General features: G+C 54.5%; 1 protein-coding gene across 1 annotated transcript in view; it reads right to left on the bottom strand.

Annotated features, from left to right (window-relative positions):
• The window catches only part of PKD1 (polycystin 1, transient receptor potential channel interacting), a 74154-nt gene that overhangs the window by 4612 nt on the left and 49503 nt on the right, over nucleotides 1-20039 (bottom strand). The window contains exons 16-38 of the mRNA XM_062503302.1: nucleotides 18962-19108; nucleotides 17402-17545; nucleotides 16251-16530; nucleotides 14632-14848; nucleotides 14063-14213; nucleotides 13437-13589; nucleotides 10809-10953; nucleotides 9397-9999; nucleotides 8796-8952; nucleotides 8279-8531; nucleotides 7592-7787; nucleotides 6830-7000; nucleotides 5860-6003; nucleotides 5152-5362; nucleotides 4647-4773; nucleotides 3871-3987; nucleotides 3678-3727; nucleotides 3319-3521; nucleotides 2751-2856; nucleotides 2078-2196; nucleotides 1531-1733; nucleotides 848-1042; nucleotides 488-627 (exon numbers count right to left, since the gene is read on the bottom strand). Of these exons, the coding sequence (XP_062359286.1) occupies nucleotides 488-627; nucleotides 848-1042; nucleotides 1531-1733; nucleotides 2078-2196; nucleotides 2751-2856; nucleotides 3319-3521; nucleotides 3678-3727; nucleotides 3871-3987; nucleotides 4647-4773; nucleotides 5152-5362; nucleotides 5860-6003; nucleotides 6830-7000; nucleotides 7592-7787; nucleotides 8279-8531; nucleotides 8796-8952; nucleotides 9397-9999; nucleotides 10809-10953; nucleotides 13437-13589; nucleotides 14063-14213; nucleotides 14632-14848; nucleotides 16251-16530; nucleotides 17402-17545; nucleotides 18962-19108 (4232 nt within the window). The remainder of the gene's footprint in view (nucleotides 1-487; nucleotides 628-847; nucleotides 1043-1530; nucleotides 1734-2077; nucleotides 2197-2750; nucleotides 2857-3318; nucleotides 3522-3677; nucleotides 3728-3870; nucleotides 3988-4646; nucleotides 4774-5151; nucleotides 5363-5859; nucleotides 6004-6829; nucleotides 7001-7591; nucleotides 7788-8278; nucleotides 8532-8795; nucleotides 8953-9396; nucleotides 10000-10808; nucleotides 10954-13436; nucleotides 13590-14062; nucleotides 14214-14631; nucleotides 14849-16250; nucleotides 16531-17401; nucleotides 17546-18961; nucleotides 19109-20039) is intronic.

Below are 20039 nucleotides of genomic sequence, written 5' to 3'. Positions count from 1 at the left end.
CAGTGCCACACACTCAGCCCAGTGATCCCCAGGGCCAGACTGAGCTGCTGCAGGTCCCAGGGGTGTGGAAAAATCAGCCGGAAAAATTTAATCCAGTTAAACTCATGTGCAGAGCAAGGAAAGGCAGACTCTGGACAAGATGTCATTTCTGGTTCTTATGACCCTGGTCATGGCTACAACTGGTGGCTGTAAATTCTGGAGACAGAGAAACTCTTGTCCTTTAGAGCAGCTCTAGAAAGCTCAACATCAGCTCCCACAGCCCCTTCCCACTGAGGAAATCACTAAACCTCAGAGAAATTAAACCTCTCAAACCCCAGAGGCCACTCTGCTCTCCAGGGGAGCAGCAGAACCACAGAGACAAACAGGACTCGCTCACTGCTGCGGAGTGCCCAGCTCCACACGGGCACCAATGAACCTCTTGTGGGACAGACTGTGGAGCACAAGCCTGAGAGATGACTCCCCTGACCCCCCCAGGGCTGGCAGGTACCTCTTGATGAGCAGGAAGTCGTTGCTGCCCAGCTGCTGTTTGATGGAGCTCTGCAGGAGGAAGGCCCCGCTGGTGCGGGAGGTGTCGCCGTAGTTGGTGAGCAGGACCACCAGCAAGAACATCATGTAGATGAGGAAATTCTGGGAAGCCAAGAGTAAAAATGGGGTTGCATGGAAGGGCTGGATCCCAATCCTGCAGCAGAGCAGTGCTTTCCACAGCAATGCAATAGGATCAGACCCAGAGATTGAGAAACTGAGGCAGAAGCTGGAGTGATGCACTCAGGGCATCCCAGCTGGACTGGGAGGAGCCACACTCAGATGTGTCTGAGCCCTGGGCATCAGGCAGCAGCCGATGTCCCACCTTGAGCATCCTGTGCAGCAGTTTGACCTTCCTGGCCTCCTCCTTGGCCTGGAAGAGGGCAAATCCCTGCGGGGGCCGGACTTTGCTGATCCTCTCGGACACGTGCTCCACGCAGGGCTGCTCTACCAAGGTGTCATCCTCCTCTGGGTGCAGCCTCTTGGCAACCAGGGAGAAATAGAGGGCTTCCAGCAGCACCTGGGGCACAGGGAGAGTGCTGAGCCTGCAGGGAGCTGTGCCACCTCAGCACTCCAGCAGCCTCCTGTGGGCCCGTTGGCACAGCCAGCATGGCACAGCTCCTACCTGGACCTTCAAAACCAAGGGCCACCAGCCCTGCCTCTCCTACTGCTGCTGGTGTCCACATCCTACCCTTCCTGAGGAATATGGGGGTGGGAGAGACCATTCAGTGCACGCAGTGTCCACTCTGACCTGACCGCTTTGTGAAAGGGGCTGGCCAGGGCAGTGGTGGATTTGCCATGCCTGGAAGTGCTCAAAACCCACGTGGATGTGGCACTTGGGGACATGGGTTAGTGGTGAACACAGTGGTGGTGCTTGATGGACTTGATAATTTTAAAGGGTTTTTCCAACCTTAACAATTCCATGATTGTGATTAGCAGCTGCACAAGTTAATTCCAGCTGTTAATTCCACGTACAAGTCTGTGCTACTGCACTGGTGCCACACTCACCTTCAGGGGCTCCCAGAGCAGGAAGGATGCCAGAAAGCTGAATATCCCTGAGATGAGCCACATGAGGGCCACGCTGGAGGAGAAGCCCACCCCGATCCACACGGAGACACCGGCGGAGGTGGCAAAGAGCAGGAGGCTGATGGCATGAGCCAGGAGGGAGCACCAGGGGGGCAGCAGGCGCTTCCTGAACGTCTGGTCTGCAACTGGGAGGAGGAGGAGGAGGGAGAGCAGTGTGAACATCACTGCAAAGGATCCCCATGGGTACAGGAAGGGCTGGGCTCAGCACTCATCCCAGCAGAGAGCAGAGCAATTGGGTGAGGAGGGAGCAGGGGACACTGCAGGGACTGTCACAAGACTGGCCCAGGGCTTATGGAGATCCAGGCTCCAAGAGAAGCTGGCAGGAAACAGCAGTGATACCCCAGGCAGGGAGCAGCCTTTCCTAAGGCTCCTTTTCTATTTTATTTCCAATTTACCCCACTGTGCCTCCACAGTGCTGTAGTGTGGGATGGGCCCTGCCCCACACACCCCGGGGGCACAGCCCTGGTACCTGTCCAGGTGGACTTGGCTGATCTGCTCACTTCCCTGGGAGGAGGTGCCACGCTCTGCCCTTTGTCGTTCAGCCTCTGCATCATGACAGTCTCCACCTTGTCCCCAAACACGCTGGACCTGCCAGGCACAGGGGGAGCCTGCTGAGAGCTGTGCCACTGCTGGCTCTGTGCTGAGCAGGCTGGCACCAAGGGTGCTCAATTCTAGTGCCAGCACCAGTGCTGGGACATCACACATGTCCCCAAGGCACAGACACTGCTCTGTGTCTCATGGACAGGGCCTGACATTCCCTCCCTTCCCTTGGGCTGCTGGGCTGCCAGCCCTGGTGGTCAGGGTGCCCAGCAGGGTGTCCTGGGCATGGCAACACAACAGAGATTTGGGCAGAATCCCCTTCTCCCTCCCATCAGTGCCGTGAAGTGAGCCCTCACTCCTGCACTTTGCCCACAGTCCAGAAGTGCTGGAGACACAGCTGTGCCTTTAAGGGATGTTCCAGGTGGCTCCTGGAAGGGTGGCAGTGCCCTCCTGGAGCTGTGGCTGTGGGGGCTGCAGGAGCCATGGCCAGCAGGGACAGAGTGACCCGTGAAAGTGTCCCAAACCCAGCTCAGCTCAGCCCTGTGTGAGGGCAGGGGATGGGAGGCTCTGGCCCCGTGGGGCTCTGCTCCCCAAACACTCACAGGCCCGAGATCAGATCTGTTTCTGCCCTCATGTACGGCCCCAGGTCCTGGGAGTGGGAGATGCCACTGGCTCCATCTGCCAGGATCTGCCGGATCAGATCCTCATCTGGGGAAGAGAGAGCACAGACAGCGTTGGCAGGAGCTCAGCACCCAGCACCACACCAGCACCACGTGCTGGAACTGGGGAGGATGAGGAGAAGGGTCACTGTGATGTCCTTCTCCCCAGGACAGCTCTGTCCTCCAGCTCCTGTCTATCCCAACTCGGCCACAGTACTGGGCAGGGAACTGCTGGTTCAGGCGGCCAAGTTCTTCTCCAGCCACTTTCAGAGGCTCAAGGACACACTGTGGCTTTGAAACCAGTGAGGAAGTGCTGGTTGCCTGTGGCATTCCCATGGGAACACACCTTTCCAGGCTCCCAGTCTCCTGCCCACCTCGGTGTGATGCCCACCAGGATTTCTGCTTCCCCAGACTGAAATCCCCACTAAGCAGACACAACCCTCCTCCCCTGCCCTCCAGAGTGTGGCCAGTGGTGGTGGCAGCAGCTCTGCCCCGAGCCAGGGGGGCTCACCTGAGGCTGAGAAGTACCGGGGCTGTCCCTGGTGAATCCCAAGGGACAAAGTGTCCTCCTCGGTGGCCAGCGGGGCCTCGAGCCCCAGGTGGCGACTGGCCCGGCCTCTCTTCAGCTTCTGGATGGTGTTGCCCATGATGGAGGGGTCACTCAGCAGGTCTGGCCAGCTGAGCAGGGCCTCGCTGGAGGGCCACGGCACCAGGCTGTGGGAAAATGGGAATGGGGATGGTGAGGAATGAGGGGAGCACGAGAAAAGGAACTGTGTGAGACTGCAGAGGGAAACAGCTGTGGGAGCCAAGCCCAGCCCAGCAAAGCACAGACTCAAGTCCTGCAGGCTCCATCTCCAGAAACCCACTCACCTCTTGGAGTCCTCCAGGAACAGATCTGTTTTGGTTTGCTCAGAGAAAGCCTGCAGGGAACAGAAGCGTTTCAGGAACGTGACACAGGTTTGTGCCTGTTCAAAGCACTGAGCATCAGGAGTCCCTGAGCTGCTCTTAGCCCTGGGCTCACACCTCCAGGAGCCTGCCCAGCTGTGGAGAGGGAAGCAGGTACCTCTGCCTGGAGCCCGGGAAAGGTGGGGAAGGAGCTGTCCAGGATGGAGGAGTCCAGGTAGTTGTCGATCTCCAGGGACTGCTGGTCTGAGTGAGTCACTGTGTGGCTGATGGAGACCTGCAGGGACCAGGAGGAGGGACAGAGGTGACACTGCCACTGACACCAGGCACATGCCCATCCTCCACTGCCTCCCAGACACCTGTAGCCACACGTGCCACAACCAGGGCCACCCAGGCTGCCCCGGCTACAAGCTCCCGAGTCTGAAAGCTTTTCCTGTGTGCTCTCAGCAGTATCAGCCACATTTGCTGCTCATCAGTCCCAGAGCAGCTGGCTGCAATACTTAATGGGGCTGCTAATTGTGCTTAACTAGTCGGTAAATCCCCAGCTAAACCCTGCCCTGCTGCCTCAGCACAGCTCTGCTCAGCCAGCTGAGCTTGAGCCCAGGGCAGACATTAGAGAGGCTCCACTGAGCAGCTCCTGGGCTCCTGCCTTGGGCATTTGGGTGCCTGTCATACACACTGAAATTCTGAGGAAGGAAGGGACTAAACAGCTTCTAAAATCTGCTTTTGGGTGCCTGGGCACTGACAGAGGCCAGCAGTGATCTGAGCTCAGGGAGGGGGGCAGAGGCTGGGGAAGGGGCTGTCCCTGGTGCAGCACAACCAGGCAAGTGCAGAGCCCAGCTGGAGAAGTGAGGATAGGCAGAGTTCAGCCTCCCAAAAGCAAACCTGGTAGCCTCCCACCCATCTGAGCAGCCTGCAACCATTCCCCCTCCTTACCTTGCCACGAGCCATCCGGAAGAGAAATAAAATGACCAGGTAGAGAGGGTAAACCACCACACTGGACACCAGGCCAACAGCCACCGTGTCCACACTGACAGGGATCAGGCTGGAAACGGCCACGTTGCTGCAGGGGAGCAAGAGGGATCAGAGACAGGTGTCAGCAGGAGCATTTGGGGTGCCCAGGTAAGCAAGCAGGAGACAAAAGTGCAGAATCAGGAATTCCACGTGTGCAGAGGAGAAAATCAGCCTGAAAACCAAAATCAGACTGTCCTTGGTCATCTGTTGTCCATGCTGTGGTCCCAGACTCCTTAAAATGGAGAGGACAGACTCAAGGCACAACCAATCTCTTCCCAGTGACTGGAAGATGTGTCCTGTCCCAGTGGGACACGCAGGAGAGCCCCAAGCAGGGTAGGACTGGCTGGGGACACACCTGAGGTGGACACTGCCCATCAAATCCTTTTCACACCTGAAGTGGACACTGCCCACCACACCATGGACACACCTGAAGTGGACACTGCCCACCACGCCGTACCACACAGCGTTGGCGCAGAGGAAGAGGAAGATGAGGAGGCAGCAGCAGGTGGCCCTCTGGACTCGGGTGAAGCGGGAGCGGGGCGGGCGGTCCCACAGAGACAGCCACACGTGCTTCTCAAAGAACCCACGCTGCAGCTCTGCCACGAAGATCCGCCAGAAGCTCCTCAGCTCGCTCTCACCTGGGGACAAAGTGACAGACTCAGGGTGGCTGCAGCACTGTGGGGACCTGGCTGAGCCAGCCACATCTGTCCCAGGAACTCCAGAGTGTCCACACTCCATCCATAGGGTCCCTCCTCATGCAGTGCTCCAGGGCTGAGGATGAGTGGCTGGAGAAGCTGCCCAGCAGAAAGGATCTGGGGGTGACAGGGGCTGAACATGAGCCCAGCTGTGTCCAGGTGGGCAAGAGGCCAGTGGCACCTGGCTCGTACCAAAGCAGTGTGGCCACAGCCCCAGGGCAGTGCCTATCCCTTGTGCAGGGCACTGCTGAGGAACCTCCAATCCTGGGGTCAGTTCTGGGAACCTCACAAGAAGAAAGACATGGAGGTGCTGGAGCATGTCCAGAGAAGGGAACAGAGCTAGGGAAGGGGCTGGAGCACCAGGAGTGGCTGAGGGAGCTCAGCCTGGAGAAAAGGAGGGAGCAGGGGTGAGTAGGACCCAGGGGATGTGGGGCACTCACTGGCAGCAAACACCTCCCTCTCCACCAGGCCATCGTTGTCCTCGCTCTCCACCGACAGCCAGTCGTTCACCAGGAAGAAATAACTCTTGCTGCTCTGCAGGTCCCTCACAATGACATGCTGCAGGTACCACGAGGGGCTCAGGCCTGAACAGGGGGAGACAAAGGAATTATTTCATGGCACACATTCCCTGTGTGAGCCCCCAAAGCTGAGGGGGCCACACGAGCACTGTCAGTGGGACAGTGACACGACTGTCATCGATAGGCACTGCACAACACCCACGAGGGGAGCGTGGCACAGCCAGGTCACCCTGAGGTGACATTTATGGTCACAGTGCACAGCATGTTGCATTCCCTGTGTCAGACCTGGCCAGTCCGTGAGGGAGATTCCATATCCCCCCTTGAAAGGAACAACAAATTTTTCTTTACAAACAAGCTGTGGGTCTGCTGGTAGATAAAACCAGCACTGAGAGATAAAAGAAACAATGGGAAGGATCCCGCTGATTGATGAATGGAAAAAAAGATATTTGCCTTTACAAAGAAACTGTAAGTTTGCTGATAAATGAAACTGGATATTGAAAGATGAAAGAAACTATAGGGGAAAACCATAAATTCCGTAAGAATTAAAAATTAAAAGGGAGGGCTGTACAGTAGAGGGGAATCTCAGCTATCAAGAGTTCTGGGAAGTCTGCACCTCTCAAGTACCTCAGCCAATGGGGAAAGAGAGATGGAAACGTGGCAGGAAAATGAGGATAAAAAGGGAGGCTGCATGCTCCAAAAATTCGAGAGACCCCAGCGGAACGCCCCACGGCCTCTCCCTTTATTTGAATAAAACAAAAGGACTCCTCTGCCTCCTTTTTGGACATAAACCTCCGGTGTCTGCGGATTAACTTTCCTGACACCCCAATCCAGTGGTTCAGCACGGGCCAGCTCCCCCTGTCCATGCCCAGGCCGTGGTCCCTCCGTGTCCCACCTTTGTTGTCGTGCCAGATGCGGATGCGCCAGACGCTGCCCAGGCTCCGCTCCGTGGCGATCTGGAACACGTCCAGGCTGTTGCGGTGGAAGGCGTTGTCCCCATCCAGGTGTCTGTGGCCACTTTTGTTCTCCACCCCATACAGGGCAATGCCCACGTGGGCTGTGGTACCTGCAGGGAGGGAAGGGGATCCCTCAGGGAAGCCCACCTGAGGTGTAGTTGTTCCCCGGCCCTGTCTGTGACAGCTCTATCCACAAACCCAGCCCTTGAAGAGAAGCCAAATTTTGCGTCTGTCTGCTGCTGGGAAAGACTGAGAATAAAGTGATGGATCCCGGAGGACAGCAGAACGATCCATCCAAAGGGCCCACAGGGCAGGAGAGGCTCAGAAGTGAGGAACAATCTCTGCTTCTGCAACCACAGCCCAGTCAGGGAAGGCAGGATGAGAGAATTTCTCTCTTGGGTGGCTCCTTCCAGCAGCAATTGCTTGTCCCACCACGACAGCCAGTGGTGGAGCAGCCTGGGCTAGTGGAAGGTGTCCCTGCTCATGTCAGGTGTCTGGAACCAGAAGGTTTGTGAAGAACCTTCCAACCCAAACCATTCTTTTGAGCTGCCCCGTTATCCCACAATAAAATCTGGGAACGCAGTGGGAAACCCTGGACTGGAGCTGCAGCTCAGCTCTGGGCCCTGTTGGGAACATTCACAGCATGACATGAACTGAGGTGAACTAGAGGTGTCCCCCTGGGAACCAGGCTCAGGGCTCACCTGATCCTCTGCCCCAGCCCGTTTTCACCAGGATCTCGTATTTGTAGATCCCGTTCTTGCCACAGAAGGGAATCACCCCCACGCGGTTCATGTCGATCATGTCCAGCTTGTGCACGATCAGCGCTGCCACCGAGTAGGTGACAAAGCACACAGCACACGTCAGCAGCACGATGTAGTTCAGCCCCGGGCCTGGAGCCTGCAGAGGAGAAAAGTGTTGAAAGGCAACCCCAGGAGGATCCCGTTCTCGTTCCCGTTCCCTGCCTCCTTCCTGCTGCCAGCAGCAGCAGCTGCCAGGAGCTCCCTGCTGCTGCTCAGGTCACAGGGACACAGCGAGGCAGAGCTGGATGCCCCTGGGAAGCAGGGAGCAGGTGTGACAGCCTGGGATCAAACAGTGCTGGGTGACAGCTGGAGGAACCTTTGGCATCTCCCTAAGAGGGAAACACAGTGCGAGGTGTCCAGGCCAGGGACTAAAGCCATCTGCAAAAGTCTGTTTGAAGCCAGGATTCCCAACCAGGGGACACAGCTTCACCTGAGCTGTGCCCATCTGCACCTCCCAAAGGCTCCCAGATGCCTGTACTGGTGCCAGCTTGGACATGAAACCAACAGGAGCCTATGGCCTTGCTCCAGGTGACAACAATCTGTTCTCTGTGTGACAGCACTGCACAGCCTCTGCTTTGTTGTACTCACGGGAAAGATGAACTGGACAGAATTTGGGGGCACAAACAGGCTGGCCCCAAAGGCTGTGAGGTGCTGGGTCAAGCACACAGCCTGGTCCGGCCTGGTCTCCTCCAGGGGGACAATTCCTTCTGTCTTCCAGCGCTTCTCCTGCTCACTGAAGTACTGGCACAGGGACGTGTACAGCCCCAGGGTCACCTGCACTGCTGACCAGCTGAAGTGGTTGGTGATGTTCAGGTAGTATTTCTGGATGGGCTCATCCGTTCTGGAGAAGAGAAAAGAGCAAGGAGATGACTCCCCCACTTCCTGAAGGGACACCAGCCCTGTTCTGGTGGAGGTGTGCCCCTGGGAAGCTTCCAGCCACAGGTGCAGGGATGTCCTCAGAAGGAGAAGCCCAGTGAACATGGGGTAATTTACCCCCTTCATCTGTGCAGATACTCAGGGGCTCCCCAGACCACCTGAGCACCCCTCACATGCATCCACAGCACAGCCTGAGGCTGACAGTGACTGCCAGGGAGGCTTCTCTTACCTGGGTGAGGTGAAGAAGGTATAGAGCTTGTGGTCACTTCCAGCCAGGGCATCCAGGCTGATTCTCTTGGAGGCAGAGCAGTTGTGCTCGTTGGGCTCAGGCTCATGATGGAGATAGGCCATGATGAAGGGCTCAGGCTCACTGCCCAGGTAATGCTCTGTGGGGAAGGAACAGAAAGGGCTTTAAAAACCCCTGGTAGTCTCAACCACAGGTCTGCTGACAGCACTGGGGCTCAGGGAAGAAGGAATGCAGAGAGTTGTGGGAGATGCTTCTCCAGACTGTGCTCCCTCACGTGCACTTCAGAGGATCCCTGAGCACTGAGTACCACTGGGCCTGCCTGGGAGAGGGACTGGACAAGGTCTGTCAGGGCTAATGTGGCTCAACAGAAGGGCTGGGAAAAGCAAAAGGCTTCTCAAGGTCAGAATCCACAAGCAAGGATGACACTGGGCATGGAGATTGTCCAGGACAGCCAGAACCTCGACCATGCAGTGTGGAACCTGCGGCTGACACCCAGCATCCCTTCCCACACTGGTCATCCCTCACACCCAGCCCTCCTCTCCCACAGGAAGGACTAACAGAGAGATGGATTTGTCTGCCCTACCATTGAGGACTCTGTAGGTGAGCTGAAAGTGCAGTCCTGCTTCCCTGTTGTTGCTCTCCATGATCACAATCAGGTTCACAGACGTTCTTGGCTCGATGACCTCTGTGCCAGCCACGAGATTTTCGGGCTCTGTGCTATTTGAGACCATCACAGTGATGGCTTTCTCAGAGTCCAGGCTCCCGATGGGGATCTGCACCCCGTTGTGTGTCTGGAACTCCATGGAGGCCACCTTGGTGGACACGGTGTAGTTGCTGATGTACCCAAAAGGGAAAGGATTGGAGTCCACCTGGAACATGACTTGGATGACATCCGTCAGGTTGGAAAGGGTGGAGTTGAAGGCCTGGGGGATGGAGAACTGGCAGTTTGGTGTGTTTTCATAGCAGAGCAAGTTAAAGGGGTCAGACCTCTTGCCTGTGGCCTTAATTTCTCCTCCCACCAGCTCGAGGGGCTCTTCATTCAGCACCCGGGATTTCATGAGGATTCTCATCAGGCTGGAAGACAGGTTGTAGGCTTTGGGAGCCAGCAGCAAATTGTGGGACTCAGCAAGCAGCTCCTGGGGCTTGGATTCTTGTGAAACTGTATTGACAAGGTGGATTAGGTCACCTGGCAGGAGAAAAATGAAGAGGAAGTGGTAAGTAGCCTGGATGACTGCTACAGCCAGGAGAACACCTGACACCTTCCCAAAGCAATCAGACGAGGCTTTCCTTGCTGCCTTCTCACTGCTCCTCTGCACTGTTCCCCACTGGAGTGTTCATAGCCCAGAGCTAAAAGCAAAGCTGTCAGCAGTTCCTGCAGCCTGTCTAATCTACCAGCTTTGGTGAGGAATACTTAACCACAACACACTTGATTTCCCTCCTGTGTAGTGAAGAGAACCACAGCTCAGGAAACAGGGAGGGAATGGATAAATCATACATACGTTCCTAAGCTTTTGCACTATGAGGTGCACAACACTCAGAAAGGAGAGCAGAGGTAAGAAGGTGTGCAGAGAAGGTGTCTCTGCTTCCCACAAGGTCACCCAGGGGGGAATTTCCAGTGCTCCCAGATGCCCCAGTGAGGTTTGACAGCCGCCTTGGACTCCAACCAGGAATACAAGCATCTGGAAGCCATAGCTGTTACTCATTGTTTACTAAAAAGAGAATCCCCTGGAGTATTAGTGAGCTTATTAGGAGTATTAATGAGTTATATTAACAACTGTCAGATTTAAATGTGCACAGAGCAGCTGCCAAAGCCAGGACAGCCCTGGGAAAAGCACACGGAGAAGAGAGGGCTGGGATGCCACACTCCAAATGGCAGATGCAATTTCCTAAAAACTTGGGCCAAAGCCCAAATGGCAGAAGGAGCCTGAAAGCTCCCCTCAGGCTGCTCCTGCCCCTGAGCCTGGTCCCGTGCCCCAGCCACAGGACACAGCTCACCTGTGATGTTGAGGATGTTGTCGGCGATGCCGGTCGGTGTCACCGTGCCCTGGGTGGTCTCCCCTTGCAGAATGGTCATCATGGTCTCCAGCTTGTTCAGGGTCCGTGTCAGGCATGACTTGCACACCAGCTCCTTGCTCACCACCTGCAAAGGGACCAGGCTGTGACACAGCAGGAACATCCCAGGGAAAGCGCAGCTGGCTCTGTCCTGAGGAGACCTGTTCACTCTGGAAGTGCCCTGTGCTCTGTCCAGCCCTGGGGAGGGGACAGCAGAGCCTCCCCTGCTCACACTGAGAGTGGCCAGCAACTTGTTTGTGTCTCCAAGACTCTTCCATCTCCCTCCCCTGACATTCCAAAGTGCCAGCGTACAGGCAGGCAGAGAATGCTTTTGGGGTGGGAAGAGGAATAAAGGGAGGAAATTGTTGCCCAGAGAAGCTGTGGCTGCTCCATCCCTGGAATTGTTCAAGGCCAGGTTGGAGCGACCTGATCCTTCCAACTGAAGCCATTCCAGGATTCTGTGATTCTAAATTCCTGTTCCCTGGTGTGCACTCTAAGGATCAGGCACAGCTCCCCTCTGGGACCACACACAGGAACCAGCCAGGAAGAGCTCGATGGGATTCCTTCATCCTCTCCACAACCTCCAATGGAAGCAGGATTTAGCCCCAACTGAATCCATTTCAGTGTACAAATCCTTCTGAAGGCTGTGGGAGGAATCCTGCCACTCAGGCATGATGGATGTCCCTCCCTCTGCTCCCAGATGTGTCCAAGAAACAGAATGTTCCAGCCATGGCCTGGAGCTTCCTGCACTCTTGAGGGCTGGATGGGAGGGACTGAGGCAACACATGGAAGCTGTTACAACCCCGTTCCTAGCTCTTATTCATCTTTTTTCTTTTAATCATCATAGGATTCAGCTGTGATTCACCATATGTTTTGGTGAAGAATCAAAACAGCATCTGCAAGTCTCAAATTCCCCCTTTTCTGCTTTATTTGTAAGCTCTGAGAAGCCAGGACCGACTGTGTGGATCGGAGACAGGAATCGGGAAGGTGGGGAAGACATTGGGTTATGGGGAGGAACCACCCAAGGGCAGCTCCTACTAAGGGAGGAGAATTGACCAAGAAGTCCAAAATTCCTTTTTTATCCCTCCAGAAGAAACTAATTCTGATTTTTCCTCTCCCTTGTAGGTAAAACCAAAAATGTATCAGCTCTGATGGACATTTGTGCAGGAAAGGAATGTGTGAACTCCACTTGTCTCAGCCACTTGGGAAATTCTGGAGTACTGTTTTCCTAAGCTTTTCAATCCAGCACAGAGTAATCACAGAATGTCAGCTTTTCCCATGGAATAAAAATTCTATTTCTAGACCTAAGCTCCCACAGCAAAATCAAGTCACGAGGCAGGAGGAGGTGGGAGAGACAGAAACAAACTGGACCAGCATGGAATGGGATGTGCAGAACCCCAAAGCCCGGGCAGAGGGGAACAGAAAGAAGGGACTTTTGAGGTTTGCAGGCTCAGAAGTAGGGAAGGGAGCAGATCAGGACTCTGTGGGTGGGATGCAGTGCCTGCCCATCACTGACCTGGCTGCAGGGGAAGCTCAGCCAGGGCCAAGGTACCTGACCAGTCCCCAAAAGAAAGATTAGGGAGGGTGGGAGGAGGAGCCAGAGCAGCTTGGCTGAGCACCAAAGCACAAGTGCATGATGTAACTGGGCTCTCCTCCCTCCTAAACCCACCAGGCACCAGCCCCAGCACTGGGAATAGGGGGTGCAAACTGGCAGGATCACAGTGCTGCCAGTGAGAAGCACAGCAAAGCACAGAGGAGTTTCTCATCCTGTAGGGCAGAACCAGGGCTGGGAGGAGCATCACACCTGGGCACTGGCCCCTGGCCCAAAGCAGCTCTACTTGTGTTAAACCTGATGGGAACCCAGCCTGTTCTCACAGATTCTGTGACTCCCCCAGCAATTTATTACAATGTTTTTGGAGCCCCTCTTCTCTGGGAGAGTTGGAATGTCCAGCCTGGAAAAGAGAAGGCTCTGAGGAGTCCTTAGAGCCCCTTCCAGTGCCTCATGGAGCTCCAGGAGAGCTGGAAAGGGACTTGGGACAAGGGATGGAGGGCCAGGACAATGGGGAATGGCTATAAGCTGAAAGAGGGTTGATTAGGTTAGCTACTGGGAAGGAATTCCTTCCTGTGAGGGTGCGGAGGCCCGGGCACAGGGTGCCAGAGAAGCTGTGGCTGCCCCTGGATCCCTGGACGTGTCCAAGGCCAGGCTGGACGGGGCTTGGAGCATCCTGGGATAGTGGAAGGTGTCCCTAAACATGGCAGGGGATGGAATGGATGAGCTTTAAGATCCTTTCCAACCCAAACCATTTCATAGTTTCCCAAATCTCCAGCCTGGGGAGGCCTCTCCTGCAGCCTCCACCTGCAGCTGCCAACCAGGGCAGGCACCAGAGGAGCAGCACAGAGTTCCCAGGGGCAGAGCTGGCAGCACCCAGGACATCACCACAGAAACCATGACAATGCCAGCAAGTGATCCCTGCTCCCCTCTGTGTGTGCAGAGAGCCAGGCAAGCAGAGCAAGGACTGAGGGGCAGCTGAGCTGCACCTGGAGGCTCAGAGGTGGGGCCAGGGGCCATACCGTGCACTGTGCCAGGGCAGCTGAGATCTGCTGGATGTCATCCACCGTGTTCACCTTCAGGGAGTTCAGGGTCTCTGTGATGTTGTTACGAGTCCAGGTCCGGAGCTCGAATTCATGCCCAGCCTCAGGTTCCAGCAGCATGGATCGCTCGTACTAGGGGTGGGAAATAAAACAGCAAGAGTTGAGGGAGGTGGAGTGAAAAATAACAGAGTGAAGGGCAGTTCCAGAGGCTGCTGAGCTGAGCTGGAGTCACCTGTTCCCTGCACTACACATCTCCTGTCTCTGCTTCTCCCCAGAGGGATCTAATGAGCTGGTTTTCCAGCAGAACTTCCTCAATTTCACTTCTGCTCTCCAAGCAATTATCTTAACAGCCTGGCACTCAGCAGATAACTAGTACCTGGAGTGCAGTCCTCATCCAGCTAAGCAGGGTGCCTGTGCTCAGGGGGATTATTTCCTGCCTGGTTTCCAGGTGTGCAGCAGCCTCTTTCTGGTCAGGGGAGCAGGAATATAGCCCTGAATTCCAACCCTGCCTAAAGAGATCATTGTACAAAAATCTGGCCCAAAAATTCTCCTGGAGATTGCAAGGACTTCTAGAGGCCCCTCTTGGGCAGAACGAGCTGCGTTACCTCATTTAAGATGGTGATGAGGGCCAGGGAGTACTCAATGACCTGCTGAGGGTCCCCTTGTTTCACCAAGCCCTGGAGCACGGTGTCAGTCTGATTGTAGAGCCAGTGCGAGAGGCTGGGGAACCCCTCGGGGAGGCCAATTTCCATGGAGCTGCAAGGAAACAGGGATTTATTTGGGTGAGGTGCAGACTGGGCTGGGAAGGGAGAGGAGGAGAGGCAGGTGGGTGACCCACAAAGGCAGCTCTGCTGCTGCCCTGGTGCCCCATTTGCATGAGGAACACCAGGGACCTGCAGCCTTCGACTCTGTGATCCCAGGAGTCTTTTCCCACTTAACAATTCCATGAGTCTATGAAAGCAGGAAAACCTCCCCCTCAAGCAATAATCCACAAAAGCTTGGAATTCTCTGTGTGCACTTCTGCTGAGTCTTCCCTCCCTTTCCTGCCTCTTCCAGGAGTCAACCCCTTCACCCAGGATCAGCATAGGGACTCACTGGCCAAGCCACTGGGATTTGGGAATTGGGGGCTGGACAGGGTGCTGGGGGACAGCCCAGCCTGCCAGGAGTCTCTTACCTGTTCACAGCCACCACGGTGGCTCCCAGCTGGTCCTGTACCAGCACAGCCACGGACACCTGGAAGCCACTCTCGTGGAAGCCAGGGGGGAGGAAGGCTCCGTGCTCAGCCCTGCTGCCCTTGTAGACACAGAACTCGTGGAAGTGGCCAGGGCGACGGCGTGAGGCCAGCAGGATGTACACCAGTGGCCCCTCCTCATCCTCCGTGTCCCTCCAGCCTGCAAGGAAACCCCAGCAGGCTCTGACAGGGCCCGGGGGAGCTGCAGACACTGCCCCAAAGGAGCTGGCACTGCCACTTCCCTCCCCTTGGGGAGTCCCACCCTGCTCAGCCCTGCAGCATGGATGGGGTTTGGGGTCTGGATTAGTGGGAGGTGTCCCTGGCAAGGGACAAGATGATGTTTAAAGACCCTTGCAACCCAAACCATTCCAGGATTCTCTAATGGTTCTATGGAGCTGCCCCTGCTGCTGTCCCAGCCAGGGTGCCCTGCTCTGGCAGACTGTCCCCAGAATGAGGACAGCTCAAGGACTCCCATCAGGCTGGATGGGTGCCTTGGTTCTCTCTGAATTTTTGTGATGTTTAGGAGTTTCTCCTTGGGTGTTTGGGTTCTGTGACATTTAAAGGGATTATGAAAAATTCATAATCAAAATAAAAAGGGGGGATAACTCTACTGGGACTGGGAACAGCACTGACAAAAGCTTTTGTACAAGCCCTGCAAGGCCTGACTTTAGACAGACGCTCAGCCCTCCAGCAGTTCAGCACCTCAGGAACAACTGGGTCTGGGATAAAACCTGCACAGGTTTCCTTGGAGCTCCCAGGAATTACGGGGAGTTTCATGGGAGCTGGGCAGTTGGGAAAATCATTGTGTTTGCCAGTGAGCCCCAGTGAAGGTGCTGCTACTGCCACTGTGTCCCGAGTCTGTCACTTCAGCTTAAAAACAACCACTAGGAGCTGAAATTCCCACCATTCCAAAGAGGAATTGATTCCAGCATTATTCTGGATAGCTCAAAACATACCAAAGTTACAAACACATCACCCTGAACAGGTTTCTGCTGCTCCCCCAGTCTGGTGCCCAGCCCCCTGGAAGCAGCAGGGTTCATCCCCTCCCAGCGTGGCTTCCCAGCACTGTGCACAAAACACTCTAATCTCTACCACTGATCATTTGGGGAAATCTGGTTTCCAGAGGCACTTAGTCCTTGGCCCAAGGCTACGGGACATCAGCCAGGCCACTTCTCCAAAGCTGGGCTCACTGCTGCTGTCTCTGCAGCTGGTTGGGAAGGTGGCTCTGGTGGGAACACCCAGCCCACACTGCAGAGACAGCCTCTCTGCTTTGTCTTTTGATTCTTCCCACATACTGTGACTCAGTTTGGGGTACCATCTTCTTCTTCCTGCACTGAAATACCCAGTCCATTCCACAAGAACTCCTGGATATCACCATTCACCTACATGAGTTAAGAAATTTTCCAGCTGCCTGCCTGGCTGTTTGAGAGCTCCACAATTCAGGCACACACAAAGCAGCTCACGGTCCAAAGCACTGCTGAGCCCAACCCTGCCCAGGAGCAGGAGTTTGGGGTGAACATCTGCTGGTAATGAGGAGCAGGAGGGCTGGCAGGTGCTCTCACCTGCACACTCGAAGTGCACCTTGGTCAGCAGTGCCTTGAGGGGTCCCTCGGGGGACAGGCGGCAGGACCCCCCCACGGGGGGCTGGTTGGGCAGCAGGTCGATGGAGGCAAAGCCTTCCTCCCCCGTGGTGAGGTCTGTGATGTGCAGGGTGAAGGTGTAGCCCTCTCCATCCCTCAGGGCTCCTTGCCTCAGCACCAGGTTCATCCCCGTGTCGCCGGTGGACGTGGTTGTTTTGTCCAGGATGAGGGACTTGTTCTTAAAGCTGTGAGCTGCCCACCTCTGCAGGGATGGTCAGGGGAAAGACAGGAGAAGTTTGGTTTAAAGCTGAAGTTATGTCCTTAAAATGTTTTCAGATTGAGTCTTTTATAAAAAGTAACAGATTTCTAGTGGGAGCGTCTGCCAAATTTGCAGTTGATAATTCAGCTTTAGTCTTGTGTGCTACAGCAACAAGAACTGGAACCTTTCCAAAATGTCTGGTGGGAATATTTCCACTGTGAGATCTACTTTAGTTTCTGGGATTACATCACCCCTCCAACAGAATATTTCATAATACAGAGTACAAAACACAGGAAATAAATGAAGGACTGGTGGAGTCTCCATGGGATACTGTTTTATGTGCCTGAAGCTGAACATGGCCTGGGTGGTTACTGTTAATAGCACAAACCTACAATTGTGATAACAGGAGAAACAGTGAGATAACCAGACAGAAAATGCCAGGCAAGGACATGCTGGGCTTGCTGGGAGCAACAGGACTTCCACTTCTGAGACCTGCTTCACTCCCCAGGCTGCAGTGGAAGCTGGAATTAGAGAAGGGCACAAGAGGAGAGCCTGAACCACCTCTGCCTGAACCACCAGAATTATGGGCAAAATGCCAACCAGCAGGGAGAAAACACACTTTACAGATCTCTTATAGGGGAAAAAAAAGTGGCTTTTGTGTGGAAAGACCTGGTCACTCATCATGGCTTTGGCTTAGAAATGACCCCACAAGGACTCAGGCAGACCCACCTGCCACTGCTGCTGGCCAGGGATTGCTTTCATCTCCTGGTCTCTATGGCAATTTAGGGCCAAGGACTCCACTTCTCTTTCCACCCCTCTGCCTACCCCTTCTCCCAGAGCCCCCCGAAAGTGAAGCAAAGCCTTGTGCCTTTACCCCAAGCTTGGAGTCGTTGTGACAGTTCTGGCAGGTGCCCTCCAGGTACACATAGGAGCTCTTGCTGACCTCGTAGACAGACTGAGCCTTGCAGGAAACACACTCCAGGGACACAATAGGGACTCCTCCCCTCTTGATGAACACCTGGGAAGGCAAGAGGCTCTGTCAGAAGGTCTGACACCAAAACACAGACACCTAAGAGGTAAGGACACACCCCAGCACCTGGTGCTGCAGGGAGGAATTGCTCTGCACCAGCCCAGTCTGTGCTAAGAAACAGCAGGAAGGAATTCCCAAAGGATTTGGGGTCAAATTTAAGCTGCATCTCTGCTAAAACACTTCCCAGTTCTGTCAATGATTTGCAAGAGCCACCCAACGCCAAGCTGGGCAGACCTAGGTCATTCTGGTTTGATTTATTTATACTTTTTAACACCATAAATTACTTCTGAAATGTCCCTCTGGTCCCTGGTGCTGAATTGCCAGCAAACTCTGCTTGTGCTGTCAGGTAGAGATGGAAGAACCACCTTTTCCAGGGAGCAGCACGCTGTTCCAGGCTTTCAGCTGGAATTTTAGTGCACATCTCCAGACATGCACCACACCTTCCTGGCAGAGCACTCACAGAGCTCCAGAGACACCAGTGGCTCAGACACAACAGCAGTTGAACTCTGACTCCCTAAATTCTGTCTAAATTCCTTCAATCCCTGAGGAAATGGGCTTGTCCAGCACTGGACTGAGCCCTCTGTCCTGGCATAATGAGTATTATGAATTCAAGGCAGTAATGAAGACATTGTTTAACATGGCAGACTCTTAAAAGGGGATAAATATTTCCCAGCACCAAGCTGGAGCCCCATCCATCCCGCCAGTATTTGCAGATTTCCTGCCACACTGGAAGCATTGTTTTGTGCTCCTGCATGGAAACCAGATAGTACGGAATGTCCTTGAAAGACTATCAATTTCATTTTTTTTTTCTTTTCATCCTGCAGCTCTGGTTTCGAACCCAGGCTGTAAGAGTTTCCACTTCCATCTCCAATTGCCAACTGCACCACGATGGATGCTCCTGACATGAACTGCGCGGGTGCTCTCGGCGTTGGGATCCGTGGGACAAAAACAAGGTGCACTGAAAAAACATCCTCCCCTAAAAGAACTTGGAAGGTGTGAAGAGAGGAACTGCTGACAGTAAAATTGAGCCCTGGAAGTTCTCAGGGTAAAACGAGGGAAGAGCCTGTGGCATGGGAAGAGTTGGGACTGCAAAACAGCAGGAAAGGAAGTTTCCTTTCTCCCATAGAAATTTCCTTGGGAAAAGGGATTAATTCTTCCCTGTGAGGGTGAGAAGGCCCTGGCACAGGGTGCCAGAGAAGCTGTGGCTGCCCCTGGATCCTGACAGTACCCCAGGCCAGGTTGGACAGGGCTGGGAGCACCCTGGGACAGTGGAAGACGTCCCTGCCCATGGCAGAGGGTGGCACTGGATGATCTTTAATGTCCTTCCAACTCAACCATCCCATGACTGTGCCTCAGAGGTGGCAGTGCCAAGCAGAGAAGGTGCCAGCTGTGATTGGTACGTACGGTTTGGTTGGTGGCCTCGGGACTCATCCCTTCCTTCCTGACGGTGAGGTCGAACGTGTACTCCACATCTGCCTCTAACAGAGCTTTGGAAATTGTGACAATTCCTTCCTTGGCACTGAAATTCAGAGAGCACCCTGCAGCCGAGCTCTGCTTGCAAGGAGAAAAGAACTTTCAAACCCTCCTTGGTACGGGTGCACATCGGGTTAGTCCACAGCCAAAACATTCAGGTCCACACAGAGTCACTGTCACAGACCTTGCTGTGCAGTGCCACCACTGGGGTGGGATAAACAGGGCGTGTGTGGACAATAAAACATATTATCCTACTCTTCAGGTTAGTAAACAGTAGCTGGAATACTCCAGTATTTCATCTGAGTTTCAAATTTGTCGTTTACAGCAATTAATTCTTCATTAAATACCCCATGAACATTGCCAAGCAACACAAAAAACTCACGTTAAACCAAAAGGTCCAATCCCCACACACACTTCACATTTGAGACCAAGCTAGAAAACATGACACTGTACAAGCAAAGGAGTTCCACGTTCAACCAAAAATGCTGCTGAGGTGGATTCCCATCAGGATTTCAGGTCTCCCTTGCCCTTCCATCAGTGCAGGGTCAGATCACTTCAGCACGTGAAGACAGTGACCACAAGCTGAGATCACTTGACCACTTCAAAGTCTAACTTTGTCCTGTGATGGCATTAGAGACATTTAACTGCTCCTGGGAGAGGGACCAGAGCCCTGAGCTCCCAGACTGCATCAGCAGCTCCGTAACACCCTCAGTGCATGGAAGCAGCAGCACTGACACCAGGAACCAGAGTCAGGTATGCAGCAATGCCCACGTCCCCCTTCCAGAGCCAGCCCTTCTCCCTTGCCCAGGGACACTGCACTGCACCACACCTCACACCAATTTCTGTATCATCAACCTGAGCTGGGAACTGAACCTTTGCAACGCTCCTTCCAGAGCAGCTCTGTTAAAGATGCTCACAAACGCTTCCCTTGACACTGTTTCACCCTGAACACGTTTGTGGTGGAGCTGGAGCTCCCAAATGGTTCCTCTGGCTGTGCAAGGCTGCTCTT

Source organism: Cinclus cinclus, chromosome 16 (genome assembly GCF_963662255.1).
Source record: "Cinclus cinclus chromosome 16, bCinCin1.1, whole genome shotgun sequence".
Lineage (NCBI taxonomy): Eukaryota > Metazoa > Chordata > Aves > Passeriformes > Cinclidae > Cinclus > Cinclus cinclus.
The sequence above is the reverse complement of the archived record's forward strand: the minus strand, read 5'-3'. Positions and strand labels throughout refer to the sequence as shown.